Below are 24,459 nucleotides of genomic sequence, written 5' to 3'. Positions count from 1 at the left end.
GAATGTGTGAATCTGGTAGAAGTTAGTTTAAATGTATTCTGTTCAATTTGCATTATTTTATTTTCTGTGATCAGTTTCCTAAAATTATAAAAAGTAGGTTTAAAAGGCTTAATTCTTTATCTTAAGGGAAGTTCTTAATTTCTGACACAAACAGTAAAGAAATCAACCAGGAAATAATGTACTCTGTTCTTCCACAGTACCAGAGGAAATTAGTTTATGGAGCAAGGTGGAGTCATCACCTTCTCAACAAATTCTGGCTTTTGCAAAACTTCAAAGCAATATAGCAACTTGGGGGCAGATTGATTTCTGCGCCAGTCCCCCACCCTCACCCTCCTTGATGGGACAGAGCTATGGGTTATTTTATTTACTTTTGAAATAAGCTCAAGAGAAGGAATTGAGTTTAGCAGTTGGCCATCTTATGCTAACATTAAGGTTAATATTCTTATTTTTTGCTGTTTTCAGACGTAGAAACTCCTCCAAAACATTGTAGCATTCTTTTCTAGTGTATGAAGAGAGGATAAAAACGTACCTATATTAAAGATGTTCTGCTGTGATCACAGCCCTGGATTTTGGGTTTAAAAATTTTCCCTTAGACATGGTAAAAATGGCTGAAGTCTTGTTTTCGAGAGATTACAATAGTATGTAATTTATATAGTCATAGTAGAAATTGATGCCTACAAAGCCTGTTTTCGGTTGGCAAGTATTTTTTGTTTTCCTTATCCTCTTCGGTTTCGGGTAGGAGAAAGAGTGATGGTGCTCTCTCTATTCCTCACTGTATTCCATGTGCCTCCTTGACACCATTTGAGGAAATGTATTTTATCTGACTTTTTAGAAACTTTTAGGAAGGAGCCTCTTAAGGCTTCAGGGGGAGCCTGGATTCTGGTTTAGACCTACGTACACTTCAGTTTCCCTTCATGAACTGTTTTCCTAAAGTTGTGAAGAGAAAGCAGGAAAAATTTCCCCAAGAGTGTTGAGCCATGTTGTCAGGCTAGGAACCTATCCAGAACTCAGCTGTGTTTTTAGCTTTGAGTAATGCAGAAGAGGAATAATGTTTGGATTCTTTGCAGAGAAACTCATAACGTAATCCTTTTTATGTCTGCTCTTCCTTATTGCCTTTGAACTAATGAACATCAGACTAAATGCTCTGTGGAGGGTCTTACTCTCAGGGTATTTGATATGCTCTCGCCTTCAAGTTTAGGAACAAAGCCTAAAAGAAATGAAAAGTTAGCAATAAAAGATTTAAGTAACGATTAAAGTAGTAAGTCAATATTAACTAAATTATCAGTTTAGATTTGCAATTTAGAAGTGATAATTACTTTGGTAGAGCAGTGATCAGAAGAGAGGTTTGTTTTCATGTATGAGAAAGAATGAAGATTTGACTTTTGAAAATGGACAGAGGTGGTCACTATGATTAATAGTGTAGTATAACTAAAGCATGAGGAAGCTTAACATCTTTGTGGGGAATAATGAGTAGATCTTTTTTTACTGAATCAGAGTTTGGTAGGTAGTAAGACTAGAAAGTAATACATCAGGTTGGATTGTGATATTTTGATTTTGAATGCTGTTTGGACTTTATTCTTTCAGTTCTTTTAGATGTTGGAGAATTGTGAGCATTGTGAACGATAGTTTAATATTGAAATAATATTTTGGTGGCATGTAGGGAGAGAACTATTTTAGTGGCATATAGGGAGAGTAGTATATGCACAGGGTTGTGTAGTGCCGAGTTACTAAGGCGTTGGTGGAAATGGGGGGGGGAAATTGATGACAAGAAAAACTTTGAAGAAGGATTTGACAGAAAGCTGATTGGCTGTAGAGCTGCACTATGCAGTTTGGTGGCACTACACCGCATAAAATTAAAAATGCTGTTCCTCAGCCACACTAGCCAGTGCTCAGTAGTCACATGTTTCTGGAGGCTGTGTATTAGTGTCAACATAGAGTATTTCTGTTGTCACAGAGAGTTCAGTTGGACAGTGCTGCTCTACAGAAAGCTGAGTCCAGGAAACTGTGATCCAGTAACCTTTAATTTCTTTTATGTGAAATTTGAATACAAGTAAATTTACCTCTGTGTACTTTTTCTATATTCCTTTTGATGATAATTAGACAAAAGAAGAAACTGTGTGTAGAGCAGGAATAGAGATTTTTAAGTCTTGGGAATGGAAAAGGAATCTGAAGTAAAGTAGCCTTGGCTGTTAGAACTATACTCTGACATCACTGGGGAACAGGGCGCAGATACATTTGTGGGGATACTCAGGGAGCCAGGTCAGAGAATATGATCTGAGTTTCCCTGCTTAAAGGTAAGGCTGTAATACCCTGTGTTGAAAGTTGAGATGTAGTCTTTAGAAACAGGTAGTAATTTGTTACATAAAAATTATCAAAAATTTTTTAAGCATCCACGTTTTTATTTCTCTTCCCTGACCCTGATTTTTAGTTTTTCTATTTCATTGTGTCTTAAAGACTTAGAATATTGTGGTATGTAAATGGAGGGTGGCACCAGCACTTCCAAATCTTAGTCAGAAAATAATTTTCCTTTGGGATGAGGGGGCCATATATTGGATAAAGAATGCCTTTAGAATGAATGTAACATGCAACAAAATTTTACATTTTTAAAAAGCGTTCGCATACTCTGGGGAGGGAGAACCTGTAACATATCCAGTGGCAAATAAAAACTCCAATCTGTTCTTCCTCTGCTTTTCACTGTTTTAGAGATGGCACCGCCATCTACTCATTTCCACAAACTGAAAACTTAAGAACAGTCCTTAAGTTTTCTTTTTACTGCACGTCTATACTCAATCCATAAGTAAATCTCATCTTCAAAGTAGGTTCCAGATCCACTTTTGTCGTGTCCACTGCTACCGCTTTGAACTGAGCTGCTGTCTTTTTTTTTTTCCTGAACCATTTGTGTAATGCTTTTCTAACTGGTCTTCTGACTTTCATTTTTGTTTCCATGGAGTCCTCCATAGTGTCTGCAGTAGTCTTTTAAAAACTTAAACTGGATTATACCCTTCCTTTTTTGAAAAAAATTCTCCAGTGATTTCTTAATCACACACACAATAAAATACAGAGTACTTAACACATCCAGTGTCTCTCATCTCGTCACCTTACACTCTTCCCCTTACTTGCTGTTCTCCACTCACATAGCTCCTCCTTCTATTCTTAAACCACTCCAACCACATTCCATTCTTGGTGTATCTGTACTTATTTTACTTTTTCATAGAGTATCCTCTCAGATCTTCACACACTGGCTCTCCTCTTTCACATCTAACAGTCTCAAAGACACACCCTCCCTGACCACCCAGTGCAAAACAGCTCCCCCTGTCGCTCTTCTGTCTGTTTCAGTTTTATTTCCTTTAGTTTATCACACTCTGAAAGTTCGTGTATATTCACCACAGGAGTAGAAACTTCGTCAAAGAAGAGTCCTTGATAGTCTCTTTATCATGCTAAAGAACACCTGCCAATGAGTAGTAGGGACTCAACAAATACATTGTATTAAAGAACAGATTTTGATTTGAAGCCACCGAACAGTAGTGGTGAGTGTCAGTTTTATCATTTAAAAATGAGATTAAATCAGAAGATTTCTCTGGGTTTTGGCAACTCTGATGTTTGTTGGTTTTAAATCATTGGGAATTAATAGTATAAATATCTTTTGAGGACATGCAACATATTATTTGTAAGTTAGAAAATAAAGTTAATAGTAATGTGCTTCAAAATATGTAAAGCAGCCCAAATTTGAATTCACTGTGGCAGTTAGAGGTTTATTGTGCTAGGTTTGCATATTAAGTTACATATCTGACTGAATTTAGGTGCTAAAATGGTTTCTTCTTCATTTAGAAAAATAGTTAAAGTAATTTTAACTCTTTTTCTCACCAAGATGTAAGAGGTTATTATAAGTCATTTTATACCAGTGGTTTTTCTTCAATTGTATTTAAAGTTTTTTGCCAGATACATTTTTCTTTATATATATGAAAATGATACTTCTAATCTTTCTGTCACAGGATTTATGTCTTTGAGAGTGTTTCTCTCGTGAAATTCTTTCATATAGTTTGTCTTGTCCTTTAAAATCTTTAGCATACTTATAATAGCAATTTTAAAGTTCTCTTCTGCTAATTCAAACATTTGGGTCACACTGGGCCCGTTTGTATTGACTTTTCCCCTCTTGATCTTGAATTACAATTTTCTGTTTCTGTCCGTGGTCTTACTACATTTTTAAAACAGACTTTATTTTTTAGAGCAGTTTTAGGTTTATAGTGAGATCGAGCTGAAAGTATACAGAGTTCCTTCCTGTATACTCCTACCCCCACATGTGCTTAACATTGCATACCAGAGTGATACCAGAGTGATGGACTTACGTTGAGACGTCATGATCACCCAAAGTCCGTACTTTATATTAGGGTTCACTCTTGGTGTTGTACATTCAATGGTTTTGAAAAATGTAGAATGACATGTATCCACTAATATCATGCAGAATAATTACATTGCCCTAAAAATTCTCTGTTCTCCATCTTTTTATCCTTCCCTAACCCCACCCCTTGGGAACCACTGATCATTTTTAACTATTTCCAAAGTTTGGCTTTTTCCAGAAGGCCATATAGTTGGAATCATATAGTATGTAGGCTTTTCACATTGAGTTTTGCTTAGTAATATGTATTTATATAAAGTTACTCTCTTTTCATGGCTTGATAGCTCATTTCTTTTTAGTGATGAATAATATTTCATTATGCTGATGTATCATAGTTTAATACCCATTCACCTACTTGGTTGCTTGCAAGTTTTGGCAGTTGTGAATAAAGCTGCTATAAATGTCCATTTGCAGGGTTTTTTTGGTTTGTTTGTTTTTGTTTTTGTGGACATACGTTTTCAACTCCTTTTTGTAAATACAGAGGAGTAAGAATGCTGAGTCGTGTGGTAGGAGTATGTCTAGTTTTGTAAGAAGCTGCTAAAATATTTTCCAAAGTGGCAGTACCATTTTGCATTCTCACCAGCAATGAAAGATCTCCTGTTGCTCCACATTCTTACCAGCATTTGCTTTTGTCAGTGTTTTGGCCATTCTAATTGTTGTGTTCTGTATCTTACTGTTTTAATTTGCATTTCTCTGGTGGCAGGATCTGGAGCATCTTTTCATATGCTTTTTTGCCACCTGTGTATCTTCTTAGTGAGGCATTTGTTCAGGTCTTTGGCCCATTTTTTAAACAGGGTTTTCGTTTTCTTACTAAGTTTTAAGAATTCTTTGTATATTTTGGATAACAGCCCTCTATCAGATAGATCTTTTGTAAATATCTTCCATTGTGAGCTTTGTTTTCTCATTCTCTTGACAGTGTCTCTTGCAGAAGTTCTTCATTTTAAGTTTAATGAAGTCCATCTTATCAATTCTTGCTTTTATGGATTGTGTTTTTGGTGTTGTGTCTAAAAAGTCATTGCCAAGGGGAGAGGTTATTGCTCATTGGTAGAGCAGATACTTAGCATACACAAGGTCCTGGTTCTACTAAAATACATACATAAATAAGCCCAATTACCCCCCACCCCCAAAAGAAGAGTCATTACCATACCCAAGGTCATCTGGATTTTTTCCTTCATTATCTTCTAGGAGTTTTTGTTTGTTTGTTTTGTTTTTATAGTTTCGCATTTTACATTTAGGTCTATGGTCCATTTTGAGTTAATTTTTGTGAAGGGTGTAAGGTCTGTGTTTAAATCTTTTTTTATCCCCCTTGTGGACATCTAGTTGTTACAGCACCATTTGTTGAAAAGTCTATCTTTTCTCCATTGTATTGCTGCTGCTCTTTCATCAAAGACCCGTTGACTGTATTTATGTAGATCTATTTCTGGGCTTTTCTCTTCTGTTCCATTATCTCTTTGTTTCTTCTTTCACCAACATCACACTGTCTTGATCATTGTAGTTTTATAGTAAGTGTGATATCCAGTAGTATTAGTTCTCTGACTTTGTTCTTTTTCAATATTGTGTTCGCTATTCTGGCTTTTTTGCCTCTCCATTTAAACTTTAGAATCAGTTTGTCAATATCCACAAAACAGGTTGCTGGGATTTTGATAGGTATTGGGTTGAATCTATAGATCACGATGGGAAGAACTGACCTCTTGGCAACGTTGAATCTTATCTAGTCTTACGAGTTTTTATTGGACATTGGACATTGTATATAAAAGAGCACTAGAGGCTGAAGTAGATAATCAGATAATCTCCCTTCCCTTCCCCTCAGCCCCACCAAGAGCTTTCCCTTTTTTCTGTCAGGCAACTGTAGGTAAGAGGCTGGTGTCTTGGATCTAACTAGGAATTGATTTGGGTTGAAATTTTAGTTTTCCCATCCATTTGGGGTTTTAATATCTTAAGTTTGGCATTAGACACGTCTCTCCAGAAGAGATTGAGGATCTAAACTCCAAAGGACACAAATCTCTCTGTACCTCCTCACTCCATTCAGCAAATGTGCATTGGGAAAGAATTGGTGGAGAATTAGCTCTGTGTTTGGAGCTCCTGCAGATTTCAGACTTCCATGCCAGCTAACCTATGACAGTAACAATTGGAGTCTTCCCTGTCCCAGTAGGAGACTCTTGTTTTCTGCCTGTGACAGTCTACTTCTTTGCCCATGCTCTCAGACTTGTTCAATGTCTTAGGGATAAAAATGGCTTCCCTAGGTAGGGCTGGTTCATCTCTGGAAACCAGTCCACAGCTCTCCATTGCCTTAATGCTTTTTAGTTTACTGGGTGTTTTCTTATTAAAATATGAGCAGTGATCTTCTCATGACCTTCTTTATTCTGACTGGGAGTAGAACTCCCAAAGATACATTTTGAGAACATTTTTCAGCAATAGATTTGGGAATAGGAGTGGAGTAGAGTTTAGGCCATGAGTGTTTTAAAATCATGAGTGCCACTGAAGAGGTCATTAGATTTGCTAAGCCCAAAGGACCTTGAGATGAGGTTTATATCAAATAAAATATTTTTTGTATACTGGGAAATTATTGCTGCAAATTGAAAATGCTTATTAATTGATGAATCCTAATAAAAGGATATTTAGGATTCCTTAATATTTGAAAATGACAGGAGAGAAAAGAATCTCATAATTCCTCTTGTTTGGCTTTTAATTAGGTATATCTGGCCCAAGTGTATCTTATGAGAAATATTATTCTAACAGTAGTAGATTTTGATAATGTAACAACAGTAGAAGTTTTGTTAACTGACAAAATTGGGAGAATTGGATCAGTTATTCAAAAAAGTTGATTCAAGTGGAGATCTTTAGTATCAGAATACCCAACTAATAGTGGCTTAAATCATTAGGATATATGTTCTCTTAACAAGAAATTGGGAGGTGCATAGTCTGGGGTTGTTCTATCCAGCAGTTCAGCAATCAAAAATTAAAACAAAAATAACCAAAAAAAATCATCAGTGTTGGGTATTGCTCATTCAGTGCTCTCTTCTTAGCGTGTTGACCTTTTAGCTTCACATGTGTGGTTTTATAGTCCAGAAAGTAGAATGCTGTAGTACAGATACCATATTCAGACTTAAAGCAGGAATGAATGTTGGTTGGGGTGTGTGCTGTTTCCAGAAAGGTCCTTCAAGTGGTTTTTTCCTTTTATCAGTGAAGAACAGCATTTCCCCCAGAAGCCCTGGCAAAAGTTCCCTTTTGCCTTATTCACCAGAACTGGGCCTGATAGCTACCCTTAGCTGCAAGGGAGCTGGGAAAGCAAGAATCTGTTAAAAAGAAATCAGGCAGTATGATTGGTTTATGCCAGTGGTTCTCAAGGTGGGGAAATGGGGTATTTTGTTATATAACTTCAGCATCTGGAAATATATGGAGAATATTGACATATAGTGAGCAGGGGCTAGGGATACTAAACTTTTTGCAGTGCGTGTGACAATTCCAAAGAAGGTAGAATGTCTAGCCTAAAGGATCAGTAACAGCCCTGTTGAGAACCACTAGCTTGGACTACTCAATTTATTGTTGGGAATGCACACATAACCACCCCAAACAAAATGGGCAGAAAAAGAATAAGGGAAAATGGCTTGGGATGGACAAAGAACAATGTCTTCTATATGGTCATTGTGTAGTTTAAACATTTTATTATAACTTGAAGCATATAAATGTATATTAAATGTAATTGATGGGGGGAGGCTGTTTGAGTATCGATCCCCTAATTAGTTTAGTTTTTTCCCCTCATATAAATCATACCCATAGCCATCCTCTATGATGTACTTTTAAAAAAATAGAGCAAGTACTTACATATTGCAGAGCAATCTGAGAATCTGGGTATAGAATCGTTCTTGTTATATTTCTGATTTTTAAAAGAGGCTTGGCCTGTTTGCTTTTTTCCAGAGTATTCTGCCTAATTTTCATTAAAACAACTATTTTTGCACTCTCATTTTGTCAGTTTGATTGCATTTTATAATTAAAAATAATAAATAAATTGGCATAATCACGTTTAGAAACAAACAAATGACTTGGTAATCTTCTCACTCAGTTGTGGAATACCATACTTGTTGTTTACTGGTTGAGAGTCATTGTGCCCCAGGCATCAGTTTCTGTTACTCAGGGAAAAGTAACATTGGTCATTTCAGCAAGTTGAGTAGGTAGACATCATTTAAGAAAGTTAACTACCATATATTAAAATATCTTATAGCTGAACTCTAGACTTTTTCCCTGAATTATAAATTGGGTTACTTTAATAAAGACCAGATTTCATCACTTCTCTTTCTTTAGCAAATAAAGTAAGTATTATTACATAGGTTACAAAACTAAGACACAGAGAATTTAATTTCTTAATTTCATAATTAGAGGCTTCAGTCCTTCAAGCACATTCCAGCTTTTCAGAAATATTTATTGGATACTTAATTTTCAGTGCTGTGAGCTTGGGATATAGTGTGTGTCAAACAAAGTCTTGGTACTTTTGGAGCTTATGGTCTATATTTATAGTATGTCTCATTGTAGACCTCGGCAGCATAGTCATCCTAAAACTCTAGATCCCTGTAGCTTCATCCCTAGATCAAAGAAAATTGGTCATAGGGTACAGGATTTACCAACAGACAGTTTTACTAGAGGAGTAGAAGTTCTTAGGGGTTCTAGCTTCTATTACATTGAAATATTGCAGAGAACCAGAAAAGTATGGAGGAGATCCTGCTTGTCATAGCATACCTTAAAAATGAAAACTCTATATAAAATACCTTTGAATTGAGTCATACTTTTCTAAAATAAAACTTAAATTCTTGTATGTATTCTTTGATTCCTAACTCACTTACCTAACGAGTTAAAAAACCACTGTGCCGTGGGACTTTTATGTTTCTGAATAGTTTCTTTCAAACTATGAAAAATTAATTTAAACAAATTGGTTTGCTTTTAATAGTTAAGTCATTTAAAATGGGAAACTATAAATCTTGAAATACTCTAGTGGTAATAAATATAGCTAACACATTTGAAGAGAACTTCAGATAGCGTTATGCTTAATTATGCTTTAATAGACTGACTGAACATGAATTAACATATAAGATAAATCTTCATGTTTTTAAATTCCCAGAGGAGTTTTTTTGGTGTAAATAAATTGATACAACTTAATTTATTTTACATCTACGAGGAAAAATAATAAATGACATTAAAGGCTTTCTGTGTACCAGGGTCTTAATGTAAGCATTTTACCTATATTAAACTTCTCAAAGTTCTTTATCAAATCACGAAGTAGTTACAATTATGAGAAAACAGCAGAAAGAAGGATATGTATTTTGCCTGAAATTACATAGCTAAGTAAGTGATGGAGTTGGCTCTAGGGTCTATGAGTAACAGAATAGGTTTTTACTATTTTAATTGAACAACATGTGTTGTGTGTACAGTTAAATTTAGCTCAGAAATAAATTGATCCCAGTCACTTTTAAATCAAAGTTCTGTCAGATAATCATCTTCAGTGCTTGTGATATTGTGATTTATAAGAAAAAAATGTACTTGGTCTTCATCTTTGGTTCCTGGCTCTGAGCTTATCAAATTATCTTCACATAATTCAGTTCAGGAAATATGACTTTGCTGTAAGGTGAGGTTACTTAAATTCTAGCTCTTCATTGAATTTGTAGTTTAGTTTTTAAAATGAAATGTCTTTTTTCATTTTATGCAAAATAGATTTATTTTCCTCAAATAATATATTAATATACATTTTTTAAAGGAGGTGATTTTTTTCTTAAGAAGTGATATCTTTTATGCCTTTAAAAATGTTTACCTATATTCAGGTCTGGATATGATTCAGGTTTAGTTTTAGATTTGAAAAAAAAAGGACTTCTGTGACTATTGTTTCTGCTTCTTGAAAAGAAAATTTTCAAATCTTGGGAATACATTATTAGTCATAATTATAATTACCTGAATTTTACTTTACCTTTGGGGGCTGTATTTTTTAGAAAAATTCTCACTTTAAATACTTTAATCCAAATTGTCATCTATACCATGCTTGTTGCTAAAACTTTTTGTCCCGAACTAAGATCCTGCTCTCTCCCCAAAAAACCATTCTGGATTGTTTAAGAAAATCTACCTCCTTTCAGACTTGCCATAGTATTTTTTTAAAAATACTTTTTTCTTGGTTTCATTGAGCTTTAATATTCTTAAATCTCACAAAGAAGATGCTGGTTTTCTCTAATAGAAGTACATGTTGCTTCTTGAAAGGCCTTTTTTATTTAAGTTGATTGGGTAAGACAAATGAAACAACCAGTTAAGCTCATTCCTTCTGTACTTAATTTTAACTTCAAAGCTCCTAGTTTTAACCTCTGGTTCAGTCCCATCTTACTAGATTTAAGTGGCTTTTGTTTTGTTTTTTTTTTCATGCAGGTTCTGCTCATTAATCACCACGAGTGTGGATCTGAAGAAGAGTTTATTACCTCTCTTTTTTTGAGTATGTTTAACTTCAGATACACACAACGTAGCCTCTCCTTCCCTATTAGATTCTTAGAAGGTAGTTATATTTTTATAGTCTCCTTCTTGTGACTTTGACAGTTGTGATCAATAAGAATAAAAACTATTCCTTACATACTGGGCTACTGCATGCAAATCAGTTCATTTAAAACCTCCTGGAGGTCTTTGGCATGCCAGACATAAAACCATGAGTGTTTGTTTGTGGAGGTAACCATGTTCCAAAGAAATTTAAGACTTTAATTCTTTTATCAGGAATCTGGGAGAGAGTTATCTTTTAGGTTCTGGGAATCGCTGACTTTAAGGGGCTTGCTTTTGGTGTGTGATTTTCAAAATTAATTTAAAATGGGAAATGATAAATTAGAAATGCTCTTGTGGTGTTAGCTCTCTGAATGAATAGTAGAAATTAGCTTGTATTTTACCTATTGTATGCTTAACAAATTAGCTGATTTGTCATGTCTTATTAAACATTAATGAGCATATACTTTCCATGTTTGCAATTTTTAGACACACTGATGTATTTTTTCTTATTATACATGAATATGATGAATGAAATGTAATACATAACTAATTCTTTTTTTCTTTTTTTTTTTTGTATCTAGGGCTGGAAAAAGGAAAGAATTCTGGCTGAATATCCTGATGGCAGGATAATAATGGTTCTTCCTGAAGACCCAAAGTATGCTCTGAAAAAGGTAAGTTTCTAATGGAAGTACATGTAGAATGATTAATATAATTTTGCAGCTAATTTTAAGAGGATGAAATATTGCTAGCAGAGTGCATTTAAACACCAATTCTGAAAATAAGAAATAAGTAATTAAAGAATACAACCCACTGAAAAATTATGCTTAAACTTTGTAGTTTGTCTAGCATATGTGAAATGAATTGTCTCGTATTACCAATAATTTGAGTGATGGTATAGAAGACAGTAATGAATAATGTCACATAAGTGACTTCAGGAGTCAGAATTAAAATAAAAATCTGAATCATAATAATGCAGAAAATTAATAAATGTCATTTCATTCTGAGAGTAAATTTCTACATAAAAGCTTATTGTAGAAGGGGATCTAGTAATAGGTCATAGTAATCCTTAAGTTAAACATGAGATAATCATAATGTTAAGATAAAAAACAAGATTTATGCTATTTATAAAATAATGTAGAAAACTTAAAATCCTCTAATCTAGTGTGAGCCAGGTTTTACTCCAGTTCAGGGTTCAGAGAAGTGAACCAGAGAGATAGTGATGTCTGGAACCATTTTATTGTATAGAATATCCTAGAAGTCAAGAAACCGTAAGACACAAACCTATTTTTAAACAATATGTTAATTACAGTTTCAAATAATATACTCAAAATGTTTTTCCTCCAGATGCTTTTTCAGAAGTACCTCATAATGTAAAGCAGTGGATCTGATTCTTTATCTGAAAAACTTAATTAAACTAGAGTGTATCCAACGTGTCTAGAAACATAAGGAAAGTAGTTTATTGTACTTTCCTCAGGATAATAGTTGGACCTCTTTAAATTTGGGAATATTTTGCCTGAAAGGGAGCTTGACGAAAAATACTTTGAACTTTTTATTTGAAAATACCCCTAATGTTCTACTTACAGTACAGCTAATCCTCAAACAACAGTTGGTGGGGGTTGTTAATCCATAATTCTCTATGCTTGGTTTCTCTGTATTCTTGGGTTTAACCAACCACAGACTGTGTACCACTGTATTTACTATTGAAAAATATCCATGTATAGGTTTTGACCAAGCCTATTCAAACCCGTGTTGTTCAGGGATCAGCTGTTCAAGTTTATCCTGTGGTTCCTGACTTGAGATACCCTGTATAAACGAGTGAACAATCCCAGATACCCAAATAAGCTCCCATACTACCACTGTGGAACAGTGTAGACAGCATTTAGAATGACACATAAACATGCCACCTGTCTTATATTTGATACATTGATTCTTGCACAAAAATAAATACTTGTTTAATGTTGGATTACTAGTGGACTAAATGAAAATTAAATTCTGGAATTTTTTGGAATTCCAGCTGTTATCATTTGTAAATGCACTGTGGGTACTTTGCTTCACCACATGTGGCATCCTGACATTTCTTAACAAGACTCCTCAGTAAATTCTAATTTCCTCATTTTAATTTCTCAGAGCAAAATCATGGTAACCTATGATTCAGTATATTACTAGGTAGTAATCCATAATAGGTTAAAAATTAAAATCTAAGAAATTATTAGTCATTTCCCTTCAGAAATTGAATCAGGAGTTGTATTGTGGGATATTGTTCCAAGATTAGGACGACTTGAGTTTTCATTGCTGAATAAGGGATATATTACGTGATATTCTGCATGTGAGAAGTATGAGTACTTAACCTGTTATTTACATTTTAAACTTAGTGTCACAAATGAATGTTTATTGGACTGAATATTTGCAGATTTGTTTTTTAAGTGAGGAAGGAGCTAATGTGAGTGCTTACAAAAATCTTTGAAGGTGGTCAGGGGTATAGCTCAGTGGTAGAGCACATGCTTGGTATGCACGAGGTCCTGGGTTCAATGCCCAGTGCCCCCGTTAAGGGGTAAAATTTTTTCTTTTAATTTAAAAATAAAACAAAAATCTTGACTTCTAGTACTTACAGAAGTTTGAGCTTATCTTACTTGACCTTGACCACAGTTCGAGGAGGTAAACCTAAAGAAGCACAGTTTGATGCCATATTAACATTGTGGATTCAAATCCCTGCTCTTTGGTTCTAGATGTCTAATATCTGACATGGGAAAGTTACTTAACCTATGAATTTTATTTCTTCCATATGCAAGGTGAGGAACTATAAACCTCTAAGGGGTATTGGATTTAAATAAGATAATAGTCATAAAGTGCTTTGCATAATGTCTGGCCTGTAAATGGTTGATAAGGAGTAAACATGTACTCTGTACTCACTTCCATTTTACTGATGAGAGTACTAATTAAGGCTTGGGAAGAAGATAAATGGATTGTCTGGCTAAGATTGCAGTGAAATTCTCTCCAATCTCAGACCCATGATGCTTCTTTCTAATGGGAAGCCTTGATGTTCTTATTACTTATAGTAGGAACTCTCATTCCTCTTGTTCCCAGACTGTTGGACTTGACATTACTCTCCATTCTTTCCTCATTTTTACAAATTGGCCCACAGGGCTTGAAAAACAATTGTTGGTCAAGACAGTCATTCAGAAGCACTCTTTAGAGGATGTTCTTTGGAATAATATACTCAACATACTGAACTGAAACTGTATTTTTACATATATAAAATACTTTCATTGTTAACAAAAATATTGTTCTTTATTTAATAGGTTGACGAGATTAGAGAAATGGTTGATAATGATTTAGGATTCCAACAGGCTCCACTAATGTGCTATTCCAGAACGAAAACACTTCTGTTTATTTCTAATGACAAAAAGGTAGTTGGTTGCCTAATTGCAGAACATATCCAATGGGTAAGTGATTTTTTGAAGAGTGGTCGTATGTAGTTTGGTGTTTAAAGAGTTACAGAAACAACCCAATCCTGGTAAAGTTATCAACATTTTATGTAAGGAAGAGTGTGAATGCAAGAATTCCTGTGTTAATTCTCTTCTATAGTGGAGTTATATCTTGCTTGGGAATTAGGTTCTCAGATCAGTATGTAAGGTTAAAATCATATAAATTTTATAAAAATCCTATAAAATACTGTTAACTTTTGTGTAGGAAGTTTCTTTATTGGCTAATAATGTAATTGTCTATCTCAGTCCCTTCAGCACTAGAATAAATCAGGAGTTGGCAAATTATAGCCAGCCTGTTTTTATAAAGTTTTTATTGTAAGACCGCCATGCCCATTTGCTTACGTATTGTCTGTTGCTGCTTTCACACTGCAGAGACTGAGTTGGCTAGTTGGAACTGAAGCCAAGTATGCTGCAAAGCCTAAACTACTTACTACCTGGCTCTTTATGAATAAGTTTCCGACCCTTGGAATAGATCAGCCACCTCTGAGCTCTTGATGAGGAGTTGGCTTGTATTTAAGAGACAAGTTGTACAAAAAACAAATAATAGAATCACAGTAAGAGCGATGTGTTCACATTATGAAAGTTGTGTAGAAACCAAGTTAGACTAACTTAAGAGAACAGAGGATTCTGGACTTCCTAATCATTCTCATTTTGAGGCATACCCCACGTGAATCCTGTCTTTTTTCAGATGAGTTCTTGCTCATTAATTCAGTGTGCATTAGATTTGACTTCTGTCTAGTTGATATTGTTCAGTACATTAATAGTTGCCTGCAAATGTATGCTTCATCATAACATTTTCTAATAAAGTGCAAAGTCAAAACAACTGTGCATGAGTTAATTTCTATATGCTAAGATACATTAGAAAAAAATTCAGCCTAAAATGGTATAGTTTATGAAACTTACTATTTGTAATAACAAAACTAATTTAAATAAATAGCTGACAACATAGTTTGGAGATATAAATTTGATGTAAAATGACTAATTCATAGAGGCGTACTGTATTATAATTGAGTTAATTTTACGTAGTGCAGATTTTTTTGTTTTGTAGGTTTTTTTTTTTTTATTGCAATGGGTATATTCTTTGCTTTATCACTTAACCCTACTTGCTAGGTCTCTGAGTCTTGATTGTCGTCCCACTGTTAAGAAATATCAGCAATGTCATGCTTGGTTTACCTGAATGCCAGAGTGCTCTCAGTGTGTATTGGATAACTGTGTTGTGTGTTTAAGGATTGTCCTTAGCAACTCGCCCCCCTTAATTTCATTCCAGCCAGCGTGATTCATTATTCCTGAGGATGATTGATAGTAAGATACTCACTTGAGGGAAGTGTCACCTTTTGTATAGGACACACATTAAATAAAATTGATGATTGAAACAGTTGAAGTTAATTAGATGAGGGAAATTAAATAGATATTTGAAGTCAGATGTGCAGAGTGACCAAGATATTTACAAATTTTATAATAGAATATTCTTAAATCTATTTGGCAAATGACTCTGCATTAAGAGAAACTGCAGACACTGTCTTGTTTTTGACTGTTTCTTACAGTGTTCTTTGGTTGGTTGTTGTTTACAGTGATTGTCCTTTGGTAAACCCTTGTGTTTTTAAAATATCTATTCTATCCAGTTCCAAAAATGGCTTGTAGCAGTGTTTAGATTAGAACATAGCTGTGTAATGCTTGCTTGTTTTTTGACTCTCAGTTGTGTTGTCTAAGTTTGTATAATGTCCCAGAGGGCTGGTCATGTCCTTTTTTGGCCACTAGACTGATAGAAGAGATGTATGCTTTTTAAAGTACTACTTTACTATTTATGTTAAAAGAAATGGGTGTGTGGAGAAAGGACGTTCCTAAATTCTTGATTCCTCTGCTGTCTAGTCCTGGTTCCTGCACAGATAATGAACCCTAGAGCTATGGCAGCAATCACAGAAACAGTTGTTACTGCTGAGTTCTTAACACGTACTTTTGCCTGTCCTTAGAATATGGAAAGTAGAGAAAACTAATATTCAGTTCCTATTATGTGCCAACCATGATGGCAGGATGCTTTGTATATATTACCTTGTTAATCTCTCAGCACTTCTCTGAAAGAGGTGATGGAGATGTCCAATTTATAGGTGAGGAACCCAAAGCTTAATTAATTTCATCTCTTGGTCACATAATTAGTAAGTGAGTTAGAACAGAATGTAGATCTAGGTCTGTTTATTTCCTAAAATGAGAGTCCCAGCCTAAGTGGTCCCCAAAATTTGTTAAGAAACCCGACAGAAGTAGCGGCCTCCTCACTAAGGTCAGTACTAGAGACAGTTGCTTAATAATATTCTCACTTTTTTTTTTTAATATTCTCATGTTAAAATCCGCCCCCACCCCAATTTTGCTACATATAGGGCTACAGAGTTATAGAAGAAAAACTTCCAGTTATCAGGTCAGAAGAAGAAAAAGTCAGATTTGAAAGGCAGAAAGCCTGGTGCTGCTCAACATTGCCAGAGCCTGCCATCTGCGGAATTAGTCGAATATGGGTGTTCAGCATGATGCGCCGGAAGAAAATTGCTTCTCGCATGATTGAATGCCTAAGGTAAGTTGAATGCAGTGCTTCAAATCATTTTCAGTGGTTTAGGATTTAAGCAAAGATTGACATTTAGTTAATTTTAATTATGTAACCTTTTTTATATTAATTTAAATTTTGCATAAGATTGTATGTTGGATCTGTGGGTACTTTCTATGTAAAATTATACAGTAATTACATATTTGTTTTTTGCTCTTTAAAGCATCTTTGCTAAATGATTAATAGAAGAGGTTAAAATTATTTATGCAAATGAGGTTTTTTAGGTCGGTGTCTTGTTTTTGTTTATTCATAAAACCCCTGTCTACTATTTATCTGTAGGTATAGCTTTCAAAATAATCCGTCATTGTTGTGAGATCCTAAGGCTCTAGGAATCTTAGAGCCTTACTTTGTTTCTGATCTCTCCCCCTTATTTTTAATCAATGAGCAGTGATCCAGAAGGGCTTAAATCTACCTAACCTTCTCGAGAGGAGAGGCAAGTCTGTTTTTTTTTAACATTTTTTATTGAAGAGGCAGGTCTTGTTTTTAGCTTTTTTAGAACTTAATCTAGAAAATGCAGCTGATTAAATAATAGTCCTAAATTAGGGTATTGTAAAAAAGGGTATCTTTTAAAACTTAGATCTTGTCACAACCATGAGATGGTTCTAGTTTATAAAAACATAAAACAGTTTGGTCATTGTGTTTGTTCTGCGCAGTAGTGATGATTGCCACTGAAAGCTTCCTGTTAAAACCATAGAGGTTTCTAACTTTTTTCATTTGTTGTTCTTTATGTACCTATCTCACCTTGTTAAGATTACAGTATGAAAATTCTACTAATAGTCTATATCCTGGGAAAATTTTAAACTTTTTGGTTTGGTTTTTTTTGGGGGGTAGGTAAATTAGGTTTTTTTTTTTAAACGGAGGTATAGGGGATAAAACATTTTAAAATAACAGCTTTACTGAGATATAATTAAAGCATAAAATTAATCTTTTTAAATTAATCATATAATTTTTTTCTTTTAGTTTTTTTGAGATGTAACTGACATACAGCACTGTATAAGTTTAAGGTGTACACCAAAATAATTTGACTTACAGTACATCATGAAATGATTATCACAATAAGTTTAGTGAACATCCATCACCTCATATAGATACCAAATTAAAGAAAGAAAAATTTTTTCCTTGTAAGGAGAACTCTTAGGATTTACCCTCTTGAGACAACTTTCATGTATAACATACAGCAGTGATAATTATATTTGTCATGTTGTACATCATATCCCTAGTACTTATCTTATAAATGGAAGTTTATACCTTTTGACTGCCTATATCCAATGCCCCCTCCCCACCAGCCTCCACTTCTCTTAACCACAAATTTGATCTCTTTTTATGAGTTTGTTTCTGAAGTATAATTGACCTGCAACTATGTTATTTCCTGTTACACAACATAGTGTTTCCATATTTCTATACATTTAAAAATGATCACCATAATAAGTCTAGTTATGGTATGTCACCAAAGATATTTCATAGTTATTGACTATATTCTCCACACTGTATATTTCATACCCATGACACACTTATTTTGCAACTGGAAGTTTGTATCTCTTAATCTCCCACACCTACTTCTCTCTCAGCCCTCTCACCTCCCCTTGCCCCCCACAACCACCTGTTTGTTCTCTGTATTTATAACTATGTTTCTGTTATGTTTGTTCATTTGCTTTGTTTCTTAGATTCCACGTAAAAGTAAAATCATACAGTATTTGTCTTTATCTGACCCTTTGGGTCCTTCCATGTTGTTGCAAATGGCAAGATTCCATTCTATTTTATGGCTGATAGTCTATTGTGTGTGTTGTATGTGTGTGAGTGTATACACACACACTACATCTTCCTTATCCGTTTATCTGTTGATTGGCATTTAGATTGCTTCCATATCTTGGCTATTGTAAATAATGCTGCATTGAACATAGAGGTGCATAGATGTTTTCTAATTAGTGTTTTGTTTTCTTTGTGTAAATACCCAGGAATGGAATTGCCGGGTTATGTGCTAGTTCTGCTTTCAGTTATTTGAGTAATGGCCATACTGTTTTCCATAGTGGCTGTACCAATTGACATTCCCACCAGCCGTGTACGAGGGTTCCCTTTTCTCTGCATCCTTGCCAACACTTGTTATTTGTTGTCTCTTTGATAACAGCCTTTCTGACAGGTGTGAAGTGATACCTTATTGTGGTTTTGATATGTATTTCCCTAATGATTAGTGATGTCAAACATGTTTTCATATGCCTATTGGCCATCTCTATGTCTTTCTTGGAAAAATGTCTTTGCAGATTCTCTGCCCATGTTTTAACCTGGTGGTTTGCTTTTGATGTTGAATTGTATGAGTTCTTTGTATATAATATCCTTATTGGATATTTCATTTGTAAGTATCTTCTCCCATTCAGTAGGTGGCCTTTTTTTCATCTTTTTAAGGTGACACTTCACCGGGTTTTAGGATATTCAGAAGGCTGTGTAACCATCACCACTGCCTAATTCTAGGAATTTCCATCACTTTCCCCCAAAACCCGATACCTATTACAGTCACTCCCTGTTCCTTCTCCCCAAGTTCTGGCAACCACTAATCTACTTTTGTCTCAATAGATTTGCCTATTCTGAACATTTTTAATAAATTGATTCCTATAATATATGACCTTTGGTGCCTGGTTTCTTTCATCTAACGTTTTGAGGATCATCCATGTTGTAGCATGTATCTATTCCGTTCCTCTTTTATTGTCAAGTCATATTCCTGTACACACAAACACACACACACACATCACATTTTATCTATCAGTTGAACAACACGTGGGTTTCCACTTTTTGGCTATTATGAATGATAATTTGTGTTACTCTTTTTGTCACTTGTGTTTTTAGTGTCATATCTAAGAAACCAGTCTTCATCCAAGGCCACAAAGATATACCTTTATTTTCTTTCAAGAGCTTAAATTTTAGTTCTTACCTTTAGGTCTTTGATCGTTTTTAAGTAAAATTTTGATGTGAGGCAGGATCTAACTTCATTCTTTTGCATGTGGATATCCAGTTGTTCCAGCACCATTTTATTAAACAGACTTTTCTTTCCCATTGAATGGTCTTGCCACCTTTGTCAAAAATGATTGATCATAAATGTGAGGGGTTTTTTTCTGTCTGGACTCTTAGTTCTATTCCTTTGGTCTGTTCTTACGCCAGCAGCCAATTGTCTTGAACACCATAGCTTTGTAGTGTGTTTTGAAATAAGGAAATGAGAGTTCTCTAATTTGTTCTTTTCTTAAGAGTCTTTGACTATTCAGTGTCTCTTGCATTTTCATATAAATTTTAGGACCAGGTTGTCAATTTTTGCAAAGAAGCCAGCTGTAGATCAATTTGGGAAGTAATGCCATTTTAACAATATTAAGTCTTCTTTCTGATTCATAAACATGGGATGTCTTTCTGTTTGTTTAAATTTCCTTTAATTTCTTTCAGCAATGCTCTATAGTTTCCATTTTTTTAGGTCTATCACTTCTCTGTTAAATTTAATCCTAAATATTTACTCTTTCAATGTTATTACAAATGGACCTGTTTTCTAAATTTCATTTAAGTTTTTAGTAGCTATCTTATATCCTGCAGCCTTGCTGAACTCTTTTTTTTATTAGATCTAATAGTTATTTTGTGAATTCCTTAGGATTTTTGTATATAAAGATCATGTCATCTGTAAAGAGATAATTTTACTTCTTCCTTTCCAATCTAGTTGCTTTTTATTTCTTTTTCTTGTCTAGTTGGCCTGGTTGAATAGAAGAGGTCTGAGCAGACATAACCTTACCTTGTTCCTGATGTCTGAGGAACAGTTTTCAGTCTTTTTTACCATTAACTTTGATGTCTTTTGATGGTCTTTATCAGGTTGAGAAAGTGCCCTCTACTCAGAGATGAGTATTTTTATCATGAAAAGGTGTTGTGTAAATGTTTTTAAAACTATTGCTGCTTTTATAAGACAATTATTTTTTAACAGTTTCTAGAATATACAATATTACCTAGAAAGTTTTTCGGTTCAAATTGTATTTGACAGGTCTTTTCAATTTTAATGATTAATAAGTAATATACTTTTCTTTTTTACCCTTCCATGTCTCTCCTTTTTTTAATAGGAGTAACTTTATATATGGCTCATATTTGAGTAAAGAAGAAATTGCTTTCTCAGATCCTACTCCTGATGGAAAACTGTTTGCAACACAGTACTGTGGCACTGGTCAGTTTCTGGTATATAATTTTATTAATGGACAAAATAGCACCTAAACTAAATTCATGCCTACAGTATCAGAAGACATCTACTGAAGAGAATGGATTGGTTGCTGACTTTAACCAGGAACTAGGGCCATTTTTATTACAATGAACTCAGGACTGGCAACAACCATAAGGTTGTTCCATTTTCATAAAATTGGAAAAAATGCAGTAATTGCTTATTGTTGTTTTGTTTTTTAAAGAAGATATTTTATTATCTTTTACAGAAATTTATGATTGATGTATTTTATCTATAGTTATTTAGACATGTTTACATGCAGCAGATAATTGTTCATAGTGGACTGAAAACTAATGCAAGGACTATGGTCTCAGTGATAAGTATATTTTGAAGTTCTTAATTATGGAAATATACCAGTGTAGCTTGGTACTGTATTTTTTTATATTGATCTCTGATACCAGTTATAGTTTTAAAGATTGTATTTTCAGAGTGGAAACCAATGTTTTTGCATTATTATTCAAAAAGGGTCAATGTTACATGTTTAGGAATTCAAGGCTAATTCTTAAACGACCTGAAATATACTTTAAAGGAATCCTCACAGAAAAGTAAAGCTCCATTAGCCAGGAGAATTTGAACTATTGCGCTTTTCCTTCCATTTCTCTCCTTCCTACTCTATGATAGCAGGAAGGAGGTGGAAGGTGGGAAAGAATTGAAGCTTTCCTTCCTGGAGAGCTATAAATGACTAGAATTAGAATGGTACCCTCTCATTTATTATTCTTTCATTCTGGCTTCACTTTTTAAAGTAAATGGCAACTTGGCACACTTAGGCTATTAACAAATCCCAAAAGGGTTTATAAAAATCTGTGGAATAGTTGCAGGCTAAATATGGATGACTTGGTATCTGCTTTGTTACTCCTCAGAAATACTACACTGGGTATATGCCCTCATTAGTGGACTTCATTTTGATACTTGTCTATCCTTCATAGTGCCCTCTACTTTTAAAGGGTTTGTATGTTGAAAAACTGCTGTGGCCTTTTATGACCTGTATATAATGTAGAGTAAAATAAAATACTTGATAGCTTTTTCTAAGTGATAAATGTGATAATGGTGTATTGTTACTGTGCTTTTTTCAGGGAGTTAGGTTTGATACCTTGAAATAAGATTACAGCACTGGCTTCTTTAAAGGTAGTTTTTACCACTTTGCCAAAGGATCAGAATGTCATTAGCATCTCCAAAAGACAAGATCCTAACATGAGAATTTTCTGGTATTTCAAAGAAGAGCCATGGCCCAAGAATGAAGCACCACTATGGTTTAATATAGATTAATTTTCTGAGCTGAAATTAGAACCAACTAAAAATTAGGGCTTTTAATAAGATTAACAGGCAGGTATATATTTTATCCCCCATAAATATATGCTTTTAAAATTAATGGAGTCGTGTAAGGCTCTGTACTCTGTAGGGCGGAGTGGTAAGGCAGTGTAAATATTTCCCTCTGATTGATCTTGACACTGCTTTTTCCTTTGGACTTGAGATTCTTCTAGCCATCCCTGGTCTCATTGTGTACCTGGCAGTGATCTTAATTTTTTTTGAAACAGGATGAAGTTTTCAGGTGTAGTGTAGATGTTCTAGTAACTGTTAATCTTATAACACAGGCCCAATTTCCATATAAGCAATAGTATGCTTCTTTGGGGAGCCAAACTTGGTGGTTTCAGGGGGACTGGAGGGTAGAGAGGATATATTGATTGGTTTAAAGGTTACAATTACTAGAAATACAGTTTATTTTCATGTTTATATTAAAAATATCCTCTCAAATAACTTTTACAGTCTAGCTATTTTTCTTAGAATTAATAGTACCTAGCATTTGTTTGCCATGTGTCATACCTTGTGTTTAATTATCATAACCCCATGAAGTGGAGTTTACAAGTGAGGAACTTAGAAGATAATTGAGGACTACAGTAGCAGTCTTTGTGAAAGATGTTGAAAACCGAACTAAAGCTGTGATGTGTGGATGAAGATGAAGAGACAGATAAACTTTGAGAAGATAAAATTGAAGAATCGATGGAGCTGATAACGGACCAGAGAAGGATCATGACAGACAATCTAGGGTAGTTTTGATTTGGATAATTGAGGAGATAGATTGACTGAGAAGGGCTTACTGGAGAATTATGTTGGGAGGATTGGCTGGGGAAGGATGAGCTCAGTTTTGGTCACAGTTTTAAGATGGTTGCAGAATCTCCAAGTGGAGAACTCTATTTGGTATATAACGGGAGATGTAGATCTAGAGTTTGGGAAAAGTCTAAACTCAGGATTTTATTAATTTAGTTATAGGAAGGTTTAGAAGAGATCACCACCCTGGGGTTTATAAAATGAGAGGGTAGGGGAGAGTTGTGAGGAACACTGTCATTTAAGAATCTCACAGAAGAACACCTGAGAATGCACATGCAAGGGAAGAGCCGGAAGAGAGTGGTAGACACCAGGACTCGGAGAACGCGCAACCTCGTTACACCATAAGTGAAGGCTGAAGAGGGACGTCAGAGAAAGAGGAGCAGTTTCTACGGAGCGGTGGAGGCACTGGTGCATGCAGTGAGTAAACACTAATGAGCCACTAACTTCAAAAGAGGTTGATTCCATAGCTGCTGATTATATGAAGGTACCTATAACCTTTCTCTCACCTACCCTTGAATAATTGTTGGTCCATCATAAAAGTGTCTTGTAGATAGACATTATAGGAACCATAAGTAAAGACAGGAACCACAAGATCTTATGGGTCAGGCCCTTGTCTGCATGGACATAACAATGGTTTTGTTTCATTTTGTAAGAATCAGTATTCTACCAGTTCATAATATGCAAGGGTCAACTTGGTATATCTACGAAATGCATGACTGTCATAAGAACGGTAAGTACAATAGACATGCAGTGATATTTTAATTGTTGTTGCTTACTTTGCATGGCTGCCCAACTAGGGCGTCTGGGTAGGAACACAGCCACATTCCTGCCTAGCTGTATTTCACTAGGGGTTAAGATGGCTAAGTTGATTTCAAGGGTAGTGACTGCAAACATACATACACTTCTTACCTAGTCTCGTGGCTCTTGGGACTTCTGGTGGATAAAGGGAAGATTCTGTCTTAGAACAAAGTAGTGGTTAGAAAACTTACTGTTGCCTTTTCTTTCTTATAACTTATTCCCTCTGCTGTGATAGTCCCTGAAGTACAGTTGACCCTTGAACAACATGGGAGTTAGGGGTACCAACCCCCACATAGTCAAAAATCAGGTATAACTTCATGGTTGGCTCTTCATAGCAGCAGTTTCACATCTG

General features: G+C 34.8%; 1 protein-coding gene and 1 non-coding gene across 4 annotated transcripts in view; both read left to right on the top strand.

The window, feature by feature from the left end:
• ESCO1 (establishment of sister chromatid cohesion N-acetyltransferase 1) overlaps nt 1-24,459 on the top strand; it is a 46,553-nt gene that overhangs the window by 17,670 nt on the left and 4,424 nt on the right. For 2 of the 3 annotated variants that reach the window (XM_074352559.1, XM_074352558.1), the window contains exons 6-9: nt 11,479-11,568; nt 14,197-14,340; nt 16,755-16,942; nt 21,052-23,726. In XM_074352559.1, the coding sequence (XP_074208660.1) occupies nt 11,479-11,568; nt 14,197-14,340; nt 16,755-16,942; nt 21,052-21,199 (570 nt within the window). In that variant the 3' untranslated portion in view covers nt 21,200-23,726. Of the gene's footprint in view, nt 1-10,795; nt 10,920-11,478; nt 11,569-14,196; nt 14,341-16,754; nt 16,943-21,051; nt 23,727-24,459 lie in introns of those variants that run through there. The other variant, XM_074352560.1, reaches the window with a different exon arrangement.
• Nucleotides 13,370-13,441, top strand: TRNAT-GGU (transfer RNA threonine (anticodon GGU)). Its single transcript has one exon. It is a non-coding gene; the product is annotated as a tRNA-Thr (tRNA).

Source organism: Camelus bactrianus, chromosome 24 (assembly GCF_048773025.1).
Source record: "Camelus bactrianus isolate YW-2024 breed Bactrian camel chromosome 24, ASM4877302v1, whole genome shotgun sequence".
NCBI classification, from domain to species: Eukaryota; Metazoa; Chordata; class Mammalia; order Artiodactyla; family Camelidae; genus Camelus; species Camelus bactrianus.
This window is presented reverse-complemented; position numbering and strand designations above follow the sequence as displayed.